The sequence below is a fragment of the Lontra canadensis genome, unplaced genomic scaffold (assembly GCF_010015895.1).
Source record: "Lontra canadensis isolate GAN:19392208 unplaced genomic scaffold, GSC_riverotter_1.0 scaffold34, whole genome shotgun sequence".
Lineage (NCBI taxonomy): Eukaryota > Metazoa > Chordata > Mammalia > Carnivora > Mustelidae > Lontra > Lontra canadensis.
In genome coordinates this window covers 16,134,975-16,154,792 of record NW_022631028.1, presented here as the reverse complement: position 1 = coordinate 16,154,792, position 19,818 = coordinate 16,134,975, and the positions used below count along the sequence as shown (strand labels likewise).

Here is a 19,818-nt window from a genome sequence, read left to right as displayed (position 1 = left end):
TCTTAATAATGTCATTTGGTGAATAGAAGTTTTTAAAGAAGTCTGGTTTACTGATATTTTCCTTTGTAATTAATGCTGCTTGTATCTTATGTAAGAAAATTTCACTTTCCATTAGGTCATCAAGATATTTTCATGTTATCTTCCAGAAGATTTATTTTCTATTTTTTACGCAGTTAAGTTTTATGTTTGGTGTGAGGTAGGGGGCTCTAAACTTTTTATCTTTTGTCTTTTCTTTCCCCATACATAACAAAGAGGAAGTATTACCCCTCAGCCTTCCAGTCCTCTCCTCCAAAGCTTTAGGAGTACTAATGAATGAGGGAGTGTGCGTGTATTTACAAGGATATCCTTTGTAGAATTATTTACAAGTCAAGAATTAGACATTGCCTCAATGTCCACTAATATGAGAATGATTTTTAAAATGTTACAGCCATACTATGGAACACCATGTAGCCATCACAACTTCTCATCAAAAATGAGAAAAATTTATGCAGCTATGACTTGCAAAAACAGCCATAGTATTAAGTGAAAAAAGCAAAATGCAAAATATAGAGTATGTCACCATTTTTCTTTAAAAAACTGCACAAAACATACTTTCAAAACATATCTGACAAAGATATGACAGTTATGTTTTATATGAATAAACTATGTATTTGTATATTATGTACACAGAAAACTTTATGCATGACCTCAGGAGGATGTGGCTAGAGACTGACAATCAGCAACTCTCTAGGGCTAAAATTTGATGTAATAAAGAATGTTAGGAAAAAATATATCTTACCTTGTCCCACCACTTCCTCCTCCCTTTCCCTACTTTCTCCCCTAAAAAGATGGGGAGTGTTTATGTCCTCCTGAGAGTTGGCCCAAATGTTCCTCTTAGAATGAATGTCACATTATAACAAGTCCCTGTAGTCACCACAGCAAAAGAACAAGCTGTTCCTCTTACTGCTTCCTGCCCTCCCCTCACAGATTTCCAGACATGCCTGAGGTCTTACCCCTGGGTTGAGAAACAGGTTTATGTGTTTGTGTAGCAAGGCTTGATTCTGCTGGTTGCCTGCACAGAAGTTCTGTAGGAATTCGTGAGCCAGCCTCATTATCTCCTGCATCTTGGTATCTTCAGCCTGTGTGGAAGGAGGCAGATGAATAATAGGTTGAAAATAGGGCTATGCTGTGGACAAAAGGTCAGCAGGTGATAGCACCTACCCTTCCACCAGGAGACCCAGTTCTATGACACGCTGAAGGCCTGTTGTGTGAAAATATGGGGGTGCTGCATTGATGACACTGCAAAGAAGGCTGTAACTAATTCAACTGTCCTATGTTCTTTTCCACTAGCCACAAGCAGATACAAAAAGAATTTATTTGGGAAGAGTACAACACAGAGTGGAAGCCATTTCTAGCAATGCCCCAAATTTCTGAAAGCACCCCCAATCCTGAGAGCAGAGTGACAGCACAGCAACGGCCGACTGCATCACTGGTGGTGAGCCCACACCGCCCCAGCTCTCGGGCTCACCCTGTTTAATCTGTCAAACGTAAGTGTGCATTAGAGCTCTTGGCAGGAGAGAACATGTTAGAGTAGAAATCTCTTTAGATTATAAATTCGGGCAAATACACCTGCCATAATCCTGTCCTTGCACCTCAGCCTCAGCATTTAACCCAAGAGTTAGTTTTCCCATCTGCAAAATGGGGATAATACCTGCCCCAGGCATTTCACACAGCTGATTAAGTGGTTCTCATTTCCTACAGTAAAAACCCACACTCGGTGTTTTTTAAGCATTAGATGCCCCATGATAAGACAACTGATTACACCCTACTGCCATTCTACCCAATTCTAAACAAACCAACCTTTAATATAATAAAAATGAAGGAGAATGAAATGGAATCATCCCTCCTATTTGTACAGTCAACGGTAACCTCCCTAAGTCTTCTCACTTATATGACCTTTTTCGAGCAGCCAGGAGCCTAACAGTTAGGAAGGCAGGCCCTAAAACCTGACTGCTTAGGGCTTATGCAGATCTACCACTCCCTAGCCAGGTACTTAAGCATTCAGGGTCTCCGTCTCCTCCTCTGTGAAATGGAGGCAATAAAAATGCACACTTCGAATGGTTGTCGTGAAGATTCAGTGACAAAACCCATGTCAAGTGCTGAGACAGTTATCACACAATCAACGTTAGCTACTGGTTCTGGTCTAGACCAGGGGTCAGACAGATACTTTGGGTTTTGTGGGTCAAAAAGCAAAAGAGAGAACATTTTGCAGGTACCACTAAGAATGTAACTATTGAAAAATGGAACAATCATTCTTAGCTAATATGCTATATAAAAACAGGTGGTGGGTTGGATTCGGTTCATGTCTGCAGTTGGCTCCCCCTGATCTAGATAATAATCCTGGGAGAAAACATGACACATCTGGGCAGAACAATTTACAGAAGGAATCTGAGCTACCAGCTTTAACAATCAAAAATGGGCAAGGTTAAGAGGAGTCCCATACAACAGACTGGATATTAACGTTTGTCTCTCATTAACAGAGAAAGTGGCATGCCTTCCAGCTCTAAGAAATCAGAGGCCTTGAGACAGACACTGCTGGCTGGCAGCTGTAACCTCAAACAGTCCTGCACTCTTTTACTTCTTTGCTAAAAGGAGAATCTGCTGGGGCTCACAGAAACTACAAACTTCATAATTTGAAATGGATTTTTACAAGGCAGGTAAGCTCTAAAGACATCACATAACAAGAGCGTATCTGTAGGAATTCCTCCACTGTTTTCCCACACTGGGATATCTGCACTCATGGAGTAACACACACACACACACACACACACACACACACAGTGTTCTCCCACGAATTCCAACCACATCAGGTTACCTGTTTTTTCCATTAACACTACTCTATGAAGGCATTATGTTTTCAAGGAAACTGAGGATATTAGGAGGCAAAGACAAGGCCAGCAAACTACCTCCTCATACTCTTTACACATAGCAAGGTAAATCAGCTTGCTGGTTCTAGCCTAAATGCCAGTCAAGTGAGGATGACATGCACACTTGTACTAATTTCAGGTTAGTTAAGTTCCTGACCTATTGAAGGGATTAAGCTTATACTTTATGGGTGGCTACTGAAAGGCTTGATGAACCTGAATCCTGTGGCCCCCGTGACTGTGGTGGTGGCCTCTGCCAAGAACTTCCTTGAGCACAGGCAGCTGGTATAGCAAACAAGACCTGGGCTCCACAACTGAGCAGGGCTGGCTCTGTCATGTTGTTGCGCTGTGGAGGAAACGTATGGAACCTCTGGCGACAGACTTCTCATCTAAAGCGGGGCTCCTAAAATTATGACCTGTCTCATGCGCTGTCTTAAGGATGAAGTGAACGAGTGAACAAAAGGACTTACTGTAGTGCCTGGCCCCCGGCAAGCACAAGCATTGAGGCTTCTTCAGGCAACTCAATGCCAGCAAGGTTTTCTGGCAGTCACTGGTAAACTCAAGTGGCAGAAGTCCACGCCCTGGGGCTCTAAACCTCCCCAAGCCTCAGTCTCCTCATATGTCAAGTGGGAACACCATGACAATGGCACTGGATTTTGGAAGTGAAGGGACAGGGCTTTCGCAAATACCCTGTCAGGCTGCACAGTGCCAAGCACTATTACCCTGCTTCCCTAAATCCTATCACAGTCAATGACAAATGCTGGCATGAAAGGATGGGACAGAGCATGTAACTTCTCATGAGAGAAAAGAGGACTTAGAGCAACATATACGATAAACCCAAATACTTGGCCAGATGTCAGCACACGCCTGAGGACCTCCAAAGTGGGCAAGCCCCACGTTCCCACATGCGTTTAGAAACCTGTAGGGCTTAAACTGCCTGCAGGGCATTTGCAGAGGATGCTGGAGAGCACGAGCCCATGCGCAGAGCTCCGTCTAGCCAACCTTCACATCCAGCGTGGTGTGGGAGCAAGGCGAGAATCAACGGGCTCCCGCGTAGAATCTTAGAACTGGAGGCAGGTTATGGGTGATTTCACTTTATGAAGCTGTTTGTTTCATACGAGTGACCTACAAGTGCCTCGCACTCAGCTCATCACATCGGCTTCATGTCTTCACCAACACCACCAAACGTGAAGGGCTGAGGAAAACTCGGGGACCCGCAGCCCTCTGGGGAGGGGGACCGGCTCACCTTCTCGTAGGGGATCTGCAGCAGCTCCAGCACCACGGCATGCGCGCTCATGTTCCGTAGAAGCCGCTGCTGCTGCTTCCTGCTTTTCCTCACGGACGCGCTCTCCTGGACACAGAGTTTGCTGAGGCGGATCAGAATCTGTCCGAGAGAGAGATCCCAAGTTTGTACCTCTGACCAAACCTCAGCTCTGAGCTCCAGCGTACAGCAGGGTGACAACATGCAATAAAGGTGTATGTACATGCGAAATTTGCTGAAGCAAATCCCAAGTGTTCTCACTGCCTCCAAAGAGCTTGCTCTGCGAGGTGACGCATGTGTTAACTGACTTGACTGTGGTTGTCATCCCACAGAGTATGTCTATCAAATTACTGCATGTCATGTTTTAGTGAGAGTACAATTTTTGTTTCGGGTCAATTATGCCTCAATAAAGCCAGACAAAATGAAAGAAATCAACCTCCAAAAACTAGGAAGCACAACTGAGAAAAAAAAAAAAACCGTAGGTGCTGGTCGTGGGCAGGGAGGCAGAAGTGATCACAGCATATTAAAACACCCAAAACGAGGGAGATCGCACTCTGATATGCGGTATTCTTGTTAATCACATCAAACTGAATCGCCATGTGGCTAAGAACATGCCCTTCCAGAGGATGCAGTGGATTAAGGCTTCAACCCAAAGTGGGACAGTTTCAGAAAGATCTCCTAAAATGATGAGACTCAGCGTCATTGCCAGGGACTCGAGAAGACTGTGCTCCGGGGGTAAAAAACCCACAAAGCTCCCAACCTCCCAACTTTGAACCACCTTATGCAAAGATCTCTAAAGAGCTAGAGCCCTCAGGTGGACACTATGTGCCAACCACTGAGATGGAACTTTGATGATTTTATCAATTAATCTTCTGGTCAGTTAAAACCCTTCAGAAATATAGGTGTTAGCTGCACTGATCAAAAGTGAGAAAATTGAGGATAAGTAAAAAAAAAAAAAGTTGCAGAGGATGATTCGAACCAAGAGCTGACCCTAAAACCCATGTATGTAACCTCTGTGAGCTTCTTTCGCCCTGTCAAACTTTACATGAAGAAAAAAGCTGAAGTGTTTGCACCTTCAACCTCACTATCACAGACCATAGCTCCTAGGAGAGGTAAGCAGGCAGGAGGGCCACTTACCTCTTTTACCACCCTGTAGTTGTAGCTGCTGGTGCTCTCATGCTTTTGTGACTTGTTATTCCCATCCTAGAGACCAAAATAAATGTAAGTGTGGTTTGTTTGGCCCTTGGGCAATAGTCTGTTCGTTCGGCTTGGCATCGGCATTTAGGAAGCAATGAGAGTTTGGCAGTTTTCCTATCGTCATACTGGGGTTCAGCCCGACTCATTCAGATTGATGTGATTTCACTGATGTGGGAGAGGACTGAGGAGGGGGCGCAGCCTACTGAGAACAGGTTCTTTCCCCGGTGGGTCTGCAAGGGAAAGCTGGTGCTCATCCTCTCAGCAACAAAGTCTACTCCCCATGGTCCAAGGTGACACAGAAGAAGTAGCTAAACTTCCATTTTGCAGCTTATTTCCTAGGAGAATGGCTGTTACCTTGGCTACTTAACAAGCTAATCTCTTATGAATAACGCTCAACCCACAATCTGCACTTTCCCCTAAAACAAGAGGAGGATATCCCCTTGTTGGAGGAGCCCATCCATCTGCAAGGATAGTGTGAGCCTCATTTCACCCACCTCTGTTTTCTTATGTTCATTTTCACCAGAGGCACCGTCCATGGCCTCATCAGGGCCCTGCCCTTTGTACACCCAGAGCTCTGACTTTTCCACGATGGATCTCAGCTGGTCCAAGTCTTGTTTGATCTGTTTGTAGTTGTCCACATCTTGGCTGGTAACAAGCAGCTGGACCTGAACAAAAGCAACGGGTCAGCGGTGACAACAGCCTCTCAGAAAGTCACACGGAAAAAAATAACACCACTAAACACACACACACACACACACACACACACGAATGGCAACCCTAGCTACCTGTTTGAAGGCCTGCAGGACCTCCTGCCTCTGACTGAAGTGCCGGAAGAGGAGCTGCAGGGCTCCCGAGACCAGGGGTGGGTAGTCGTGCATCGTCAAATGCAGCAAGACTCGGAGGAAGGTTCTGCCGCCATGGTCGTCCAAGTCCAGGGGGGTATTCTCCTCACTAAAGGAGCACATGGAAGGGGGAAGGACAGATGAGCCACAGGGGCCCTTCTCTCACGTGCTCAGACCCAGACACACCCACCAGTGAGAGTTCTCACCCCACAGCCAGCCTCAGGGGACTTGAGTTTTAACAAGCCCCCCTAACAATGCAATCTTGTTTTAACTTCCACTACATTGTAAGGTGAGGGGACAATAAAGATCTCACCACTGTCCGATTTTAAACCAAGGTCCCTACCCTCCCACAGTGACAGGACCTAGCTTTTTTCTCCAGATTCCAGACTCCTCGGTTTTAGTGCTCTTCTGCTGGGTCTCATCTACAGGCGGAGGACTGCGCACAGTTGTGTTTGTCCTAAATCAGGCATTTACTTTTTATGGAAGATGCTGTAATTCAATGCCTACCAAAGGACTAGTTTCATTTACTTCCACTTTACAGGTAACTGATGAGGTAGTCCATATCAGGTCCCCTGATCCCACACGTGGCTGTGGCAGCATCAAGTCACCATAAAAGTGTCCCAGTGATTACTCCTGTGCTCTGAACTTCTCAGGTCACAAACGTGGAACAAGCAGTCTGCAGACCCCACTTTGAGGCGTGTTGCCATGACCCATGACGACGTGGTGTGCTTCAAACTGAGGTTCATTAGCAAACTGTCAGGAGTTATCTCTGTATCTATTTTAACTGTGTGTCATTTAAATAATTAAAAAATTAATAAGCGTGTCCTGGATCAGGTGGCAGACCACCGCCTACCTGAGCATTGCTCAATTGCTGTGTCAGTGCCCTGCTATGTTGTGTTACCATCAAATGAATGCCAAATGGTGGGAACTTCATGCTTGCAGGTTAGCAAGAAAAGCACAGAGGGGATTTCACAGGATGATACTCTGTTCAGGCTACATGCTCCAAAAAGTTGTGAAGACAGTGTGACTACTATGTAATCGTAGAAAATGATGGGAAAGAAAGAAAATGATGGGAAAAGAGTGTCATCATGATGAACTCAACATCTTCTGTGTTCCAGAAAAACATCTTTTATCATAGTAAATAATATTGCTAATTTAAATTTCACAGGTTTTACAGTAAGTGCTGGGGTAGACTGCTAACATTGGTGCCCCCCCCAACAAAAGAGACCTTCCTGGTATAGACATCCTTTTGTAGGCCCCTCCTCCACTGACACTGGGCCCAGCCATGGGATCTGCTTTGACCAATATGATATTAGCAACACAATACAAGCAGAGGCTCGATTATTGTTGTATGCTGTTGGCCTTTGCACTTAGAGCCAGTCACCGAGCTACAAAGAAGCCTAAGACGGTCACGTGTAGAGAGAGAGGAAGGGAGGGAGAAATAGAGTTCCCAGCCTTAAGATATTCCTACCACGGAGACGGAAATGTGAGTTAAGAAGCTTGCATGTGCCAGCCCCAACACCAGCCCCAACCAACTCAACAGTGACCAGCAGATGAGCCGTCCAGCTGAGCCCCAGCCAACCCACTTAATTATGAGAGGCAATAAAAAGACTATTTTTTCAATCCACTAAATATATGTAGTAAGTTACACAGCAATAGATAAGTGAACGAGTATGTGTATGAAAAGAACCATGTGGGAGACACCTGGGTGGCTCAGTCGGTTAGGTGTCTGCTTTCAGCTCAGGTCAGATTCCAGGGTCCTGGAATCAAGACCCACATCAGGCTCCCTGTTCAGTGGAGAGTCTGCTTCTCCCTCTCCCTCTGTCTCTCCCCCTCCTCATGCTCTCGCTCTCAAACAGATAAAAATCTTAAAAAAAAAGAAAAAAAGACTATTTGCACAGGGTATTTATATGAATTTGCGGCTGTTCAAGTCTTGTAGGTATTTGAGTCTCATAATAATGTTTTATGTCAACATTGAGTAATCTGATCTTTTAAAAAAGGGATCATACATTCATCTAATGTTGGGGACAATGTGTGTTTCTGTTGTTGTTGCACGGACAAAAACGGCAATCCACCAGCAGCAGAAACACATGACCTTGATAATCTCACTTTGTTTTCAATCCCCTCTTTTTTTCAACCTATTTTGCACCATTAAAAGAAATATTTTAATATGTGTATTTGGGAAAACCTACATTCCTTCTATCCCAAGCAGGAAACACATGAACATACACACACACACACACACACACACAGAACCAACTAATATCATTCTGACCTGAGCACTAAGGGTTACAAATAGAGCCAAAAAATAACCTAAACCCAAGACTAATTGTTTCCTAGAAAAATGAAGGAAAAGCCTTTACACAAAAGGAGGCTTCCTACTCCTAGAACCGCCCATAAAATTGAAAACTGAAATTTTACTTTCCTTCCTCCAAAGATGCCTTCTGCTTGCTCTTCAATGTGTTCAAAGTCAAGAGTACCTGAAAAGATAGAGAACGTAGCTTCAGATGTAGAAAGGTCTAAAAAAAAAAAACAGGCTGTTGGGTGAACTTTCCCAAAAATGGCCTTGCCCCGTGCCTAGATTAACCTCAAGTCTCCCAGAATCTCATCTTGCAAAGCTGTGCAGCCAGGTCAACCCAGATCACACTGTCCAGTGGCTCTGGTGTGCATTGCTATACATTCCTGTCAGTCTCCTACCTGCTCATGATCCCCTTAGTAGAGCAGAGTGATGACCCCATGCCAAGGCAGCTCAGGCCTTGACAGGTGGGATTATGTTCCCCACTTCCACCTTCCCCAGTACCCTTCATCACTATTTCCTGGGCAGGGAAAAACTTCCATTATGAGTAAAAGTTGCTAGTGGACAAAACATTTTCTTAGAGGGTTTTCTTTGCTTTTATTGGCATTTCATGTAACCACAACACTACAACCCTCAGCTGTCTTGTGATGAAGACACTCCAAGATGGAAGGAAACAAGACCTAACCCAGAAGAGATCAAAACTCTTTCAATTATTCTTCTGTTCAAAAAGGGTAACTCCAAGAATTTCGTTCTCCACTATAGTAATCTTCAAAATATTCATATTTTACCCTTTCTGTAGTATGTACTGTTGGAATCCCCAGTATTTTTATTAGACCACACCCCATTCTACGACTGAAATCCCACTGTGGAATCACTAACCTGGTACATTACTTGGCCCCTCTTGGCTGCTGTTTCCGGAGGATGTTTCCGAAGTCTGGGAATTGCTTTCATCAAACTCTCGCTTAAATATACACAGGAGGCAGGAGATCCTATAATCCAACCTCACATTCAAAATAAACTAAAGATTCAAGTGGAAATGGAAACAGATTGGTTACATTAGCATACCACCTGTGACACTTTGCCAAGCCACTGCACTCTGGCTGGGCCTGGTAACTGTTGCATCAATTAGCTTAAGCACTAAGTGAGCCAAATATTTGGCTTAGATTTCAATAATTACTTTAACAACAGACTTCCATGGGGTATATCAAACCTGTCCACAGCACCTTAGCTTCCAGTGCAAACTTCAACATCCAGACAATTAATTTAATAATTGTAATAATAAATCACTCACTCCCTACTCCATCCTCTATAAAACATTACTTAAGCAAGTAGTAAATGCCAATTCTGGGCCCTGAAAATGGTGAAGCTGGCTGCTTTAATTTAAAAGAATTAACAGAGAAAAATATGTTTTTACTACTAGAAACTAGCTTGGTCTGTATTTTTCATTTCAGATGGTTTCCTCTGATTTATTATCAACCCTTGGGTTCCCCCTTCATTCACTTCTTACATTCCCTTGCCCTCTACTCTGAAGCAAGGTTACCTTTTCCTGGATTGTTGCTAGAGCCAACCCCTCGCCCCACAAAAAAAAAACAAAAAACAAAAAACAAAACAAAAAAAAAAACCACCACTTGGCCTTACTTGAGGACCTTACTAACATTCTCCCTTCCATTCTCTCCCCATCTCTGCCTTGCCCTCTTGGTGACCTTACCCAATCCCAGGGCACTCAACTCTCCCAGACTGAGACACTACCTTGGCTTGCCTTCAGAGATGCTGGTCATTGTTTCCTACTGACTACTGGACATCCCATTTGGGGTCTTTACAGAGTCTCAAACTCAGTATTGTATAAAACAATGTCAATCCTGCCCAGGTTCTCTCAGTCAGCCTCAGGAACATCGACTCCTCCTTCCTTGAGTCACACATCTAATCAGAGACAAAGTCCTCTTGGTTCTGCCTCCACCACTTCCCCTGCATCTCTTCCAACTATCACTTGCCCCTGCTCCCATCCTCCTTCTCTTCTGCCTTGTCATCATCAAATCCACCTCCCACAGGCGCTCATTCTTATGTCAGTCCCCTGTATAAAAATCTTCAAAGTCTCACCACAGAATAAAGTCCTACCACTTGAGGCACCTAGAGCTCTCCAGAACCTGGTCTGGTCCTCCTTTCCGATCTCATTTCTGACCACCTCCATTCCACACATTCCAGGTCTCTGCCCAAGGAGGAGATGCTACTGGCCCATGTGATGTCATGCCCTCATCCAACCTGGTCCAAGTTCAAGGAGACTTGAGTATGTTCCCTTTTTCTATACTATAAATCCTGTCCAGGCTTAAAAGCGCAGATGAAATCCTACCTCCTCTGTAAAATCCTTCTCTGCTGCTTACTAAATGAGATCACATGACCCACCCCTGTGTCCCAGGAGAACACTTTCCTCAGAATTTTATTTCCTTATTTTCCTATCAGACTGTAAATCGCCTGTGGATACAGTCTCTGTCCAAATCATCTGAGCAAGAGGGGGTATAGCTCAGGGGCTGAGCATTTGACTGCAAACCATCTGTGCATTCCTCCTAGTGCCCCAAGCGCCTTGCATATGGTAGGGGCTCAGCAAGTATTTACTGATACAATGACTCCACTGACCAACTGTTCTAAGATGATGACAATGAGAGGACCTCAAAGTGTGATCGAGGTTTACACTATATCACTGCTGATACACAGTCATGATCCTAACATACTTGGGACACATAAGCCATAGCTTAAAAAGTCCTTCTCAACTTTTGGTCAGGCAAAAATTCAATGATGTTTCTTCTGAGTCATTCTCTATGGCCTGAACTATTTGAGGACTCTCATGAATGGTTTCAAACTACTGACAAAATGTGATTTCAGATTCAAAATACAAATTCTTAAATTTAGGGGCGCCTGGGTGGCTCAGTGGGTTAAGCCGCTGCCTTCGGCTCAGGTCATGATCTCAGAGTCCTGGGATCGAGCCCCGCATTGGGCTCTCTGCTCTGCAGGGAGCCTGCTTCCTCCTCTCTCTCTGCCTGCCTCTCTGCCTGCTTGTGATCTCTCTGTCAAATAAATAAATAAACTCTTAAAAAAAAAATTCTTAAATTTATAAACATTGGTAATCACCTACTACATGTTCTAGGGTTGGCATTAGGCAGCACTGGATAAAAGAAAAAAGTGATAACAGTATTCTTTTCATTAAGGAGCAAATGATTTTATTGATGAATAAAAATGACCTATCAGCAGAAAGGGGAAAGCACAGGAAGGTTCTCGTACCCTGTCTCCAGCAGAATGGGTCCCCTACCTCCTTTTGCCCATGCAAGGTCTTTACTCCTACTGTTCACTCCTCCCTCCTATGTCAACAACTTGCCCCCTCTACTGACCATTCCATTCCACATACAAATTTGCCATAAATTCCCAACTTAAAAAAATAAAACAAAAACTTCCTGTGACCAACAATCACCCTTCAGACACCTCCCCATTTCTCTGTGCATTTTGTAGCAAGTCCACTCAAAAGAGTTGTTTATTCTTACTCCCCCTAATTCATCTTCTCCTGTTCCCTCTTGAACCCAACCAATTCCCAAACCTGCCAAGTATACTCCCACCTCAGGGTCTTCCTCCTGCTATTCTCTTTGCCTAGAGGGTTTTCCTAGATACCCACATGCTAGCTTCCTCGCTTCATTCGGGTTTCTGATCCAGTCACCTTACTAGAGAGGCCACATCTGAAAACCCATCAAAAACAATATCCCTGATCCCCACCTCCTGGTGGCCTCCAAACCATCCTAGCCCTCCTCTAGATTTTAGCATCTTTAACACTTACCACTATCTGACATAGTACACCTGCTGTTTAATATGCCTATGACTCCTACCAAAATGCGGGCTCTTTAGACACAAGAATTTAATCTATGCTGTTCAGTGTTGGATCTCTGACGCTTAAAAGTACTTGGCACAGAATCAGTTTCAATAAATTTGTGTTGAATAAATGAACGAAAAGGGAAGGGAGGGAGGGAGGCAAGCGTTGCCAAGTTAATGGAGGCTTAAACTAGTTATGAACGATAAGCAAGGAATCCAGCTTTATGTAGAAGCCTAACTAAGTGAATTAGCTTGGGTGAAGACACAGAGGGCAAGGATTATGAAAACCTAAGGTAATTTACAGGAAATTCTGTCATGGCTGGAGGGACCAGGGCATTTTGGGAAGGGGTATGAGATGACAGTAGACAGATGAAGACAGCTGGTTCATGAATGGCACTTAACAACGAGCTAAGAATTTATCTCCATTCTCTCCCCAGAAAGTCTAGGGCTTTATAAAAGCAGGGATACGGTCCCAATGGCAGCCCTATAAGCACACCCCTTCCACCTCTGGCTGACAGTTACCTGAAGTATTTCGATGATCTTCAACTTGGTGTCCATGACCATGATGTCCTCCTTCTCTGGCTCTGCCTGCTTCACGTTGCCCTCAGGGGCAGCAGCCATGGGAGTCATGGGTAAAAAGCCTCCTCCCCGGAGCACCACCTGGGTCATCAGCTCTCCGACCCCATGGATGGACCGCATTACGTTACTGCCTAGGAAGGGCCAACACAGACCTCAGTCACGACAACATTCTAGGAGAGTGCTCTGAGGTGCCTGGCAGGGGGCACAGGCTGGAGACATAGTACTGAACATGTCTCTGCTCTGACACGTTCTCAGGACCCCAGGAACTGGAAAAGGTTAATACCCATCAAAAATTTGGGGATTCGGGAGGCGCCTGGGTGGCTCAGTGGGTTGAGCCTCTGCCTTCAGCTCAGGTCATGGTCCTGAGATCGAGCCCCACATCGGGCTCTCTGTTCAGCAGGGAGCCTGCTTCCTCCTCCTCCTCTCTCTCTCTCTCTCTCTCTCTGCCTACTTGTGATCTCTGTCAAATAAATAAAATCTTTAAAAACCAAAAACAAAAAAAATTTTTAAAAAATTTGGCATTTCGGGAGTGGCGGAAAACACATGGGCTTTGAAATCCCCAAAGGGGCACTTTTTGTGTATTAATTCACTTGCCAAATGTTACTGGTCACTTAGCACATGCTTGTTGCTATGCAGAAAATTAGGGGTATAGGAGTTAACGAGGCATAAATCAGGTGCTGCTACTAATACTGATCTTGAGTACATTGGATTGCCTCTGAGGCTCAGCTTCTTCGTCTCTAAAATGAGAATAAAATAGCTCAGTCAGATGATGAAATGGTGAAAAACACATGAAATTACTGAGCACAGGACCTGACAGAGAGCGGGAGGTAAGGAGATGTATTTTATCTCTTCTAGTTGTAGAGACAAGTTCAACAATTATCCAGACACGAGTACCTGGAACATGCCCACTCTGACCCTAAAAGAGGAAAAAAATACACATACAAAGGCAGATCGTCCTCTTCACAGACTGGAAATACAAGGTTGGATTTTATTTCAGCATGTGCTACTATCATCATTAAATGCCTCAGAACAAATCATATATGAGGTAGGACATGTGTTCTTCAGAGATAAGCATTCAATCTGTTAGATAATTTTCAAATGGTTTGGTAAAACAGACACACAGGCTCATATATGAATATAAAGGAAACCAAGCAAAATGTGAATAATCAAGGACCTGAGGTCGTGGATCTACAGGTGTCTGCTGTGCTGTTCTTTCAGCTTTGCTTTTTGTTTGAAAACGTCCAGAATGGGGGCGCCTGGGTGGCTTAGTCGCTTGAGCATCTACCCTTGGCTCAGGTCATGATCCTGGGATTGAGACCCACATGGGGTTCTCCCTCTCCCTTCTACTTGCCAACCCTACCCCTAGCTTGTGTGTGTTTTCTCTCTCTGCTCTCGTTCTTTCAAATAAATAAATTAAATTAAAATAAAATAAAATGGAAATGTCCATAATGAAAAGTCCAGGAGAAAAGGACAAGGAAAGGACCTCACAGGGAAACACATGAAAAGAGTAATAAGGGGAGAGGCTGGCAGGTTGTGCCCCAGGCATATGGGTGCCAGCAAATCCCACTCCTCTACTTTGCTGCAATGCTCTTACCTTTATTCTCTTCTCCTTTTGCCATCTTGCTAATGGGGAAGATGGTTGTCACGTGCACGCAGTCCAGTATGGCCAGGAGTATTTTGGTTAATCGGAGAAGGTCAGAGAAGTTGTAGAAACCAAAGTATATGAGATTCCTCGCTAAATTTACAACCTATTATATTAAAACAAAAGAGAGGAAAGATGGTATTTAATAAATGTACCCTTCGGTTTTACATTGACTAGCTGATAAATGACTCATTCTGACCCTCGTTATGGTAAGAGAAGGCACATACTTTGCTTGCCATTTCTGATCAAATTTCCTTTTGTTTCATAAAGAGAAAAAATAAGAAACAAAAAACTGCCAAGCTATTTCAATAACCTAATCATGTGTCTGTGCAGCAATCCAAAGATAATACAGGACCAGCCACCTTACAGCCAAAGAGAACACAGGTAACAACATTATAATGTTCAGAAAGAGAACTCCTCACAAGGAAAAGTGGTCTCAAAGAGAAACATTTTAACTCAACGGTAACAAGGATTTATGTACCTCAAATGATTCATCTGTGACAGATTGCAAGCAGAGGCTGTTTCTTTCCTGCAGTGTTCTTTTCTTTTTCCATTTTTTTCTTTTTAAAGATTTTATTTATTTATTTGACAGAGAGAGAGAGACACAGCAAGAGAAGGAACACAGGCAAGGGGAGTGGGAGGGGGAGAAGCAGGCTCCTGGTGGAGCAGGGAGCCCGATGCTGGGCTTGATCCCAGGACTCTGGGATCACAATCTGAGCCAAAGGCAGACGCCCAACTGACTGAACCATCCAGGCACCCATTCCTGCAGTTTTTAATATAATGTACAGAGTATACCTAATATACTATCATTTCACATGATATAATTTGCCCTGAGTACTTCTAAGAACTTAACTACCATTAAGCCAAGTGACTGGTTAACAGTTCTATTTTATTCTGGAATAAAATTGACCTGAATTCCTTTTTATTATCAAATGAGAGTCTCATGATAGAAATCACCACATGCTAAAATATTTTCTATTTACCCAATGGAAAAATGACCAAAGAAAAGCAGATAAAACACATAGATCATTTCATCGTGAGTTACCTCAAAGGTAAGCTTATTTTTCTCCTTATCAGAGAAAGGAAATCTCTGACAAACCACATCTCTTAAATACTCCTCCACAAATTCCATGGTTTGTGCAAACCTTTCCTTAATTTCATCTTTAGAAGTTCCACTACTGTCATAGCTAAAAGAAAAGGAAAAAGAAAAGGAAATCACATTTCAAGATCTTTGCACTTAAGCCTTCCCCAGCTGCTCCAGCCACAAAGCCAAGAAGCCCTCCCAACACCTCGTATCCCACCCTCTGTCCTTACTTTATTTTTCCCTCCTTAGCACCTATCATCAAGATATGGAATCATTTATCTTGTTTACGTCTTTTTTCCCCCACTAGTGTAGAGATAGTCTTCTGGCTGGTTCACTGATGAACTTAAGGCTGACACCAAGTAGAAACACATATTTGTTGAATTAAAAAAAGGGACAAGATATAAAAAATATAATCATGCCATCTTTTGCATTCTTCAAAAAAAAAGTAGATTTGCCACACACTTTTTAAATTTTAAGCTTAATGGAAAAAAAAAAAAAAAAGACTTCACTTTGCTTCTGTGATTTAACTAGACTTAACCTGACCGTAAGTGGTTTGTCTACCATGACACAAAACATTATGAAGTCTTAAAACAGCACGAGGTCTTAGCAGGAAGAAGGAGCCAGGCTCACTCGTCAATGGCGATCTCCGAGGGAATCTCAGACCACAGGCGGGCGTATTTCACGGGTGTGACTTGTTCCTGGGGATCTCGGTCCACGTGCATATGAAGCATAAGACGGCAGAAGGACGCCCTCAGGTCATAGGGCAGGTTCTCGTCAGACATGCAGCGGAGAATGAGATCAACATCCAGCTGGCCTGATATTTCATTGATGGCCAGGTATTGGCGGTCCAGACACATCCTAGCAAAGAGGTTCAACTGATACCTGGAGAAAGATAAAGTTACATGAAGAAATCAGAAATCGTTGAGGATGAATGGAAATTCACAGCAGGACAGTCAAGATATCCCCAACTTTCATAAGAGGGTCATTTGGCCTCCTGAACTTAGATATTGACACACTCAAATGGCTCCAATAAAGGAACAGTTCAAGCTACACCAGTAGTCCTACATGTCCACCCTGCTGAGTTGGGAGTAATTACTTGTGTAATTACAAATCAAGTGACTACTTGATTCCATTTTGGCCTTGTTTACTTTATGAAATAAATGGGGAAAAATGTTACATCTCAAATGCGTGTCTATTTCTTCAGCTGTTTTTTAATACAGCATATAAAGACCATGTAGGAAATGTTAAAGATATCTCCCATGTTGAGTCTAGTTAGAAATTTTGTAATACTCTTAGGATCTTATCTCATATAAGCCTACTCTTTGATTTCTACATGAAAACCATGATGTGCAAGGTAGGGGACTCCTCATAATGTCTTATGCTTTCTTCCTCATCCAACTAAACGTCATTTTTGTCACCTTCCATACTGGAGCAGGGAAGCACGCTTTCGCATTCACCCTCAGGAGAAGACATAACAAACATGAAAAGAGTAAAGAACTTCTGACGCGAAATAAGCCACTAGCTTCCAAAGTGCCAAATACAGGCTTGTCAACCTAAAACCCCATTTGCTATTAATAACCATTAGTTGAAAATATTCTCAGTCTCACCAGATACCAGTGAATGCAGATTAAAATATTATTCTATTTCATGCTGATAAAATCAGCAAAGATTAAAGAGCATCGCAATATTCAGAATTCACAAAGACCAGGAGAAACAAAGTTCTCATTTACAACTGGTGGGTGTGTGCGCCAAAATATCTGATCTAGGATTGCGGAGTGAAGTTTTAAAATACGCATCCTCGCCAATTCAACAATTCCACTCCTGATAGGAAAGGGAAACTCTTACTCATATGCACACTTTTGAATAAGGATGTCCCCCGACACGAAAGGCTAAGCTGTGGCATACAATGGAATATCAAAGAGCAATGTAAATGTGGCGTCATGAAAAGGAATACCGCTCAGCTGTTGAAATTAGACACATCTACCTCCATTAACATGAACACATTTCAGAAGCAACACAGAATCTATCAGGCAGGTTTCATAATGGAGCAAGATAGCACCATTTACATACATTTGTAGGAACAGGCAAAATCCTCTCTATTTGTTAGGACTGCATACTAATGTAGTAAAATATGAACATACCAAGAATGTGGAGGGGTGAGCACCAAAGACACGAATGGGAGGGAGGAGAAAGGAATGCCGGAGGTAAGAGTGCCGTAACTGCCACGTTTTACTTATTTAAAAAAAATGCCATGAGCACTTTGCCATCTTCCCTTCTCTCTTCTTTGAAGAGCCCTTCTTTGAAGTGGCTCTTCCCCCCATGCTTTTCCTCTCCATTGCCTTCCCTGAGGTGGCAGGGTCCAGAGGTCTTAAAGCTGGGCCCGGGGCGACTCTGGGGCTGAAGAAGGTGACCGGCAGAGGTGGACAGTGAGCAAACACGTACCCACCAGAGCCAAAGCCAGCCAGGTTTCTCTGTCACAGGATGGAGTCACGCACACAGGAAGGTGAAGCCTAGAATAACCCCGTGGGCGTTGGAATGGAATTGGAAGTACTGACGTGCACTCACAGTTTCATTATATATTTGTACAGACAGAGAACATAGATATATGTGTGCGTGTACATAAATATGCATATATGTGTGAATACACTCTTTTCCTAGCTCTGTCTGCAAAGGTTCCAGGAGGTTGGTACTATTGTCTCTATTTCGCAGATTAAAGAACCGGGGCATACAGAGGTATGTAACTCGACCATAGTCAAAAACTTCGTATGTAGGAAGGTGAGGATTTGAACCCGAGCAGTCTGACGGTACAGTCTGACTCCTAGCTCCTAAGAGATGCACATATGTCCTGTGCTGCTAAGGGGAAACGGTAACCGGGGGCTGATACAAGCACTCATTCTTCGGTTGCCTCGGCCGTATCTGGAAATCAATTTACTACGTAAGTATCAACCAAACTTTACCCTCCCAACTCCTACAATACACAGCATTTGCTAGACAGGGGACAACTTGTCGTTCCTTGGAGCCATCGACAAACAAGCAATAAACTTCCCCTCAATTCTTTTCAGGGCACCCCAAACCGAGCCTGGCGGGACCCCCATCACCTGTAGTAGCTGAGAACGTCTCGGTCTTCCTTTTGTCCTTCTTTGGCATCCTGTGCCAGTTCCCTGACACTCTTGCTGCGAATCTCCTTGCTGCTGTCCCTCCAGAAGAGCCACACCTCCTCTTCATCTTCTCCTGCCTCCAGAGCATTCTCTCCAGTGGAAACGCCCTCAAATTCAAAACGAGAAAGAACCAACCTGGACAATAAGAGGAAGAGGGAAAACACTATGCTGAAATACTCGCTACTGCCGGTTCGACTACAGCAATATCCGGCAATCTAGCCGCACTCTCAGAGTAAACATAAAACAAAAACCGGCGTTTCCCTCGGTGGCAGAATCACAAAGGGCCAAACATTAACTTCTTCACATACTTTATCCCAGCGGTTCTCAAGCAGGGTGGTTTTGCGTGCCCTGCCCCATCTCGAGGAGACAATGTCGGCGGACATGTTCTCATTTCTGTTGGTCCCAGCGGAGTGGGAGGGGTATTACGGACGTCTACTGGGTAGAGGCCCAGATGCTCCTCAATTAATAGGACAGTCCCCATGACAGTTATTCAGGCCTAAATATTGAAATGCTCCAGTTGCATCAGCCCAAGCCCAAAACGAAGTTATGCGTGAGAAACAAACAAAAAAATTGCTAGTTCAGGGCCTGAGCTTGCGGTTTTGTTTTGACTTGTTTTTCCCACATTGGCCCCATTACGGGCACGGTACTTACCAGGAAAACTGTTCCCTTACTAAAAGTGAATTACTACCGTTACTGAAGGTTCTAGGTACCACTCAAGACTTTTTGGACAGTGATGATGTAAAAACCTCTGCCCTATCATGTCTTAATATCACCACTGAATTACCTCCTTTAAATTTTAAAACTCATTATCATACTTAAAGAACTTTAAGGATGAAAACAAGTGTGTGCAAAATGCTCTCCGGTGAATACATACTGGTTTTCAACCAATGTGCAAAGTAAGTGCAGAGATGGCCACTCCAAAAGCAAACTTAATATCCCTATCCAAGATCTTTGGCTCAGAGAGATCCTATGCCAGCCCATCTGACTTCAGAGCAAGTCTGAAAAAT

The 19,818-nt window shown here is 43.8% G+C and overlaps 1 protein-coding gene across 3 annotated transcripts in view; it reads right to left on the bottom strand.

Annotated features, from left to right (window-relative positions):
- ITPR1 (inositol 1,4,5-trisphosphate receptor type 1) overlaps positions 1–19,818 on the bottom strand; it is a 327,538-nt gene that overhangs the window by 146,843 nt on the left and 160,877 nt on the right. For all 3 annotated transcript variants that reach the window (XM_032867448.1, XM_032867446.1, XM_032867447.1), the window contains 12 exons: positions 18,752–18,946; positions 16,284–16,535; positions 15,615–15,756; positions 14,522–14,675; positions 12,871–13,058; positions 9,379–9,517; positions 8,629–8,683; positions 6,147–6,312; positions 5,856–6,026; positions 5,302–5,367; positions 4,150–4,287; positions 993–1,118 (listed from right to left, as the gene is read on the bottom strand). In XM_032867448.1, the coding sequence (XP_032723339.1) occupies positions 993–1,118; positions 4,150–4,287; positions 5,302–5,367; positions 5,856–6,026; positions 6,147–6,312; positions 8,629–8,683; positions 9,379–9,517; positions 12,871–13,058; positions 14,522–14,675; positions 15,615–15,756; positions 16,284–16,535; positions 18,752–18,946 (1,792 nt within the window). The remainder of the gene's footprint in view (positions 1–992; positions 1,119–4,149; positions 4,288–5,301; positions 5,368–5,855; positions 6,027–6,146; positions 6,313–8,628; positions 8,684–9,378; positions 9,518–12,870; positions 13,059–14,521; positions 14,676–15,614; positions 15,757–16,283; positions 16,536–18,751; positions 18,947–19,818) is intronic.